At 28.9% G+C, this 4,999-nt stretch overlaps 1 protein-coding gene across 1 annotated transcript; it reads right to left on the minus strand.

Annotated features, from left to right (window-relative positions):
- Positions 1–228: 228 nt before the first annotated feature.
- LOC139823676 (TD and POZ domain-containing protein 3-like) lies at positions 229–4,898 on the minus strand. Its single transcript, XM_071796189.1, has one exon. It carries the CDS (start codon positions 3,665–3,667, stop codon positions 2,546–2,548), a length of 1,122 nt encoding a protein of 373 aa, XP_071652290.1. The 5' UTR covers positions 3,668–4,898; the 3' UTR covers positions 229–2,545.
- Positions 4,899–4,999: the final 101 nt, after the last annotated feature.

Raw genomic sequence — 4,999 nt, forward strand, 5'->3', positions numbered from 1 at the left:
AGTATTTTAATATTAATACTCAAGTACTGAACTGAATATTCCATGTGAAATTAATCACTGACCAGTACTACAATTTGTATAGAAACATTATAATGGGTAATTCCTGATAATATTAAGGAAAAGAGATAAAAGTAAGGCACAAATACATTTTATATGAAGATCTGTACTAATTCGTCGTGATAAAAGTGTACAAGTTTTGAAATAATATTGCGGATATCATTCTTATCCCTTACAAAAAAGTATTACTAGCTGGTTAGTAATAAATACTTATTTTGTGTATTAATAATACTAAAATTAAGTATTTATTAGTACTTGAATCACTGTGATCCAAGTATTGCACAGTATTTTATTACTGGTCAGTAATTTATGAAAGTAGTATTTAATACAGGACGAGTATTGAATACTTAGTATTAAATTTCTGATGAGAAAGCATTTAATACTAGGTGATAAATACTTGTGTAATAAATACTTGTGTTGAATTACTGATGAGTATTTCAATGTTAGTACTGAAGTACTGAACCAAGGATTCCATGTGTAATAAATCACTGGCCAGTATTTTAATATTAATACTCAAGTACTGAACTGAATATTCCATGTGAAATTAATCACTGACCAGTACTACAATTTGTATAGAAACATTATAATGGGTAATTCCTGATAATATTAAGGAAAAGAGATAAAAGTAAGGCACAAATACATTTTATATGAAGGTCTGTACTAATTCGTCGTGATAAAAGTGTACAAGTTTTGAAATAGTACTGAGGATATCATTTTAATATCCAATTCAAAATTTTATTACTCTTTTTAAACTGAATTTGTTTCTTAAGATGATTTTTGAAAAATTATATATTTGCGCTGGTTATGACACATGTAGACTATATATAACACTTACATCAAATTAAGAAGTAGTCTACCACGTAAGGCAGTTGGCTCACGATCCAGAGGTCCCGAGTTCGATCCCACCAAGGTAAGTGTTTTTTAAATACGAGAAAATATTTATAATTATAGACTGCATCTTAAGAAACAAATTTAGTTATAAAATAGTAATAAAATTTCGAAAAAAAATAATTTTTTTTTATGCCGGGTAAATATCGGAAATCGAAATATTGGTGAGTAATTCAATACTAAGCACCAGTAGTTCTGTGTAGTATTCACTACCTATAATATTTATCACTACCAGTATTTTCCCAGTATTTCCCAAATAAATATTGACAGTATTAAATCACTGAGATTTTAAGTATTTAGACAGTAATACTTTTCTGTAAGGGTATTACAGCTTGAAAATCTTAACTGCTCTAAAAGACCCACACGGTCGACGGAAGCAGCAAATTATACATGTTCTGCGAAGAGTTAAAATTTTATCCCCCTTCATGCACATTGATGTATATGTATATGATTTCCTTTTATCAAATCGAGTTCTCAAGCTGTTGCCTCTATAATGCCTGTTGCGAATACAACGTTAATCTGTGATGTGAAAAAAGATGAGAATCTCAACAAACGAACGCGGACAACGCAGACGCAGTTACTCACTGCCACGGTTGTATGTATACAGTGTACAGGTCACTACAGGTTGGATAACTTTGGTGGTGGGGGAAGGGTCCGCTAACGTTACAGAGCTCTCACTGTTCACACTTTGCCTCTCTCTTATCCTTTACTTTCAAATTATATTCCCCTAAATAAGTGATAATATAAAGTTTCATTTCGAATTAAACGCAAAAACTAGATTAATAAAAGATACAAAATTAACCAAAAAGGTCACGTTTCGTTTATATTTATAATTTTCAAAACAAATATAGATTTCAAGAAAAAAAATAATGATGAGTTATCAAATTTAATTTAAATTTTTGTAGCCGACATATAATTTGTGTGACGTATATTTTCTTCTTCTATCTCTGTAGATGATCGGACCGTATATTTGTATTAAATCGAATATATCTGTATGTACATAAATTGCTCAATATCATATATGCCTTTGAATAAGAAATAAAGATAAATAAACTGGTAGAAAAATAAACAAATAACGAAACATAAGTTATTGATTTTTTATCTACATATATTAAGAAATAATTATAAATTTGATTCTGTTCCGATTTAATCGCACTTTATTGAACTCGAATTAATAACAATATCAAAAACGTATAATTATAATTACGATAAATATTAAAGGACAAAAATCAAGTTTAAATTTATGAAAAATAATTTGCTCGTTGAGAAGGGTAGCTAAGATTTGTTAAAGATTCTGACACTGTAATATGTACACAAGATGATCTAAAGAAAAAAACGATTAAAAATTTTTAATAAGATACAGTACTGATAAAAATAAGTAAAACGTTTATAGACAACGTAGGCTTATAAAGATTCTTATTTCTTTTTGTTTTAGGTCAATCTGTAAATTTGAGAAAATTATAACTAAACTATGTTAAGTACAATTAATATAATAATTTCTTTCGTACATCAAAACTCAAAAAAGGAATTATTTTTAATCCATATTAATAATCCATATTATTCCATATTATGTGCATATAAATTCTTATACATATAAAAGTTAATAATTATAATTAGATTTTTTATGTGTCTTAGGTGGCGACGAAAAGGATTGAATTGTGCTGCTTTCAAGCGTTTCAAGTTTCTCAATAAATTCCAATACCTTATTTAAATCTTCTTGCGACAAGCTTTTAAATTCTTTAGTATTTGTAATTTCTTTTTTGTGAAATTTAATAAAAGTTGTCGAATGTGTTTCTAAAAATTTGGCTTTAGACAACAACGCAAGCTGTATAAGTTCCACAGCATTTTTAATCGTGATATAGCGTAGCAAATAATGTTCACACGTTAATTTTAAAGTCGGTACATCGTATTTATCAGCTGCTGTTAACAACTTTTTAAGCATCTCATAATCACATTGTTCTACTGAGCCAGTTAAAATAAATATTAAAATCTGTTTAAAAGTTTGTAACTCATTATCCGTTGCTAATTCATTTGTCATATCTTTTTCCTTTCCATCATGTATAAGACAGATAATTTTAAAGTAGTTACTGTTGGTGTCGCACAACAATTTTTTTGATATAACATACTGTTCTTCCCCTACTATAAATTTAATTGATTTTTCATTCTTAGATATGAATTCAAGAGTTGAACCTTCAAAAGATTTCACCTCTTTAAATACCGTTGTGGATGGTTGTAAATTCATGTGTATAGTGTTACTTATCAGTTGATGAAAATGTTCAATCTTGCAATGTATTATAAACGCCTCTGTAGATATGTACGAATCATCCAAGACATCAATTAACAATGTCATATCCGATATACGACACGAAATCGATCTTGACGCTAAGACTGTTTCAGGCGGATGCATTATAGTAGTAGTACATAATCCGGTAAATGCTGTACCAGTACGTATTAAGATTCGTATTGCACATAGGAAATCTTTACGTAAAATATTCATTTGAATCTTGTATTGGTTGTTTTCTCCAAATGGTGGAGAATTTAATGTATCTACGATTGCAGCGAGACGCCCAAATTGATCAATTTTCCATGTATAGTCAGACGTAGTAACTTCCAATCGTGTTTGAGAATAGCTCTTGATATACGAAGGTAAAAATGATGAAAATACTGTCTGCTCCTTTTTCGAGACAATCTCATTGTCAGTATAGCTATTCTCATGTTTCATTCCTTCAGACCTCGGGGTAAAACTCGGGTTCCATATCTGAAAATAATTAACTTACTTATTATAAATGATGAAAATGTGATCAACATCAAAATATCCTGAAAAAGTCGCTATGCTTTTTATAATAAAATAAATTAAATTTTAAACAAATATTTTAACATGTAATAACGCTTATACATCATGTATAGATGTATAGATAAAAGTCACTTGAAATTGGACTCAAGGAGAACAAAAAATCAAGATAATGTCATTGTGACGTCAAAATGACAGAAACAAGTCAGAGTTTGATCACTGAACTATTATGACTCCAAAATGACTGTACAATGACTCGTCATACAATCATTACATGATAATATTTTGACTTTCAGGATTTTTATATTAATTTTCGAAAACCTAATTTGTTCGACCACTTTCACAAATTGTTCTGTGAAAAAAGTGAATCCCTCTGGAAGTATCTATCTCCTATCTGGAAGCATTTATAAACGGGTGTTTTTAATTTCTGCGAGGAGATTATTTGGCACTTGATTAAAATTATTATATAATATATAAGTTGAAAATTATAGTATATACTAAGGTAATAAATGTACCAATGTGCACGTATTATCTATATATCTGGACATTTTTATCATTTTACTCTTTAAATAAGTTATAACGGGAATTAAAATCAAAGAATCAAAGATAAGAATATTTTTCTTGTATTATATTTTTACATATCTTTGATTTTAATTCGCGTTATATTTATTTAAAAACTAAAATAATAAAGGTGTTTAGACATAGGTTTTAAGTGTCCCTGCATTGGTACATTTACCTTATATATCAAAAAATTATATAGTGTTATATTAGAGTCCGTTTAATCTGTCTGGCCAACTTGCAGTCCTGACCAAATTTTACGAGAGAGAGGGATATACATTCACTATCGTTTTCTCTTTTTTTATATCTTTTTCTTTGTCTCTTTTTTATCTCTTTCTCTTTCTGTTTCTCTTGCTTTTGCTAAGAAATGGCGAATCAATAAAAAGTTGCTACCGTATAGCCAGATTCTGATTACGAAGGACTCTATAAGTGTTATATTATACACACATACACACACACACACACACACACACATATCCCTTAAATGCCACACCTCTCAAGAATCTCGTAAATGACATAAGGGGTCTAAAAGACCCCAGCATGAAAAATGTCTCCTTACTCATTGATTTTTTTATCTTTAGTTATGAAAATTTTTTTAATGTTGTTCTAGGCTTAGAAAAAAGAATAAAATGCTTATATTGTTAAAAGTTCAATTTCAGCATAGTATAAAAAATTAAGTAAATTGAGTACTGTTAAGTGTACAAA

This window comes from Temnothorax longispinosus, unplaced genomic scaffold (assembly GCF_030848805.1).
Source record: "Temnothorax longispinosus isolate EJ_2023e unplaced genomic scaffold, Tlon_JGU_v1 HiC_scaffold_159, whole genome shotgun sequence".
Taxonomy (NCBI): domain Eukaryota; kingdom Metazoa; phylum Arthropoda; class Insecta; order Hymenoptera; family Formicidae; genus Temnothorax; species Temnothorax longispinosus.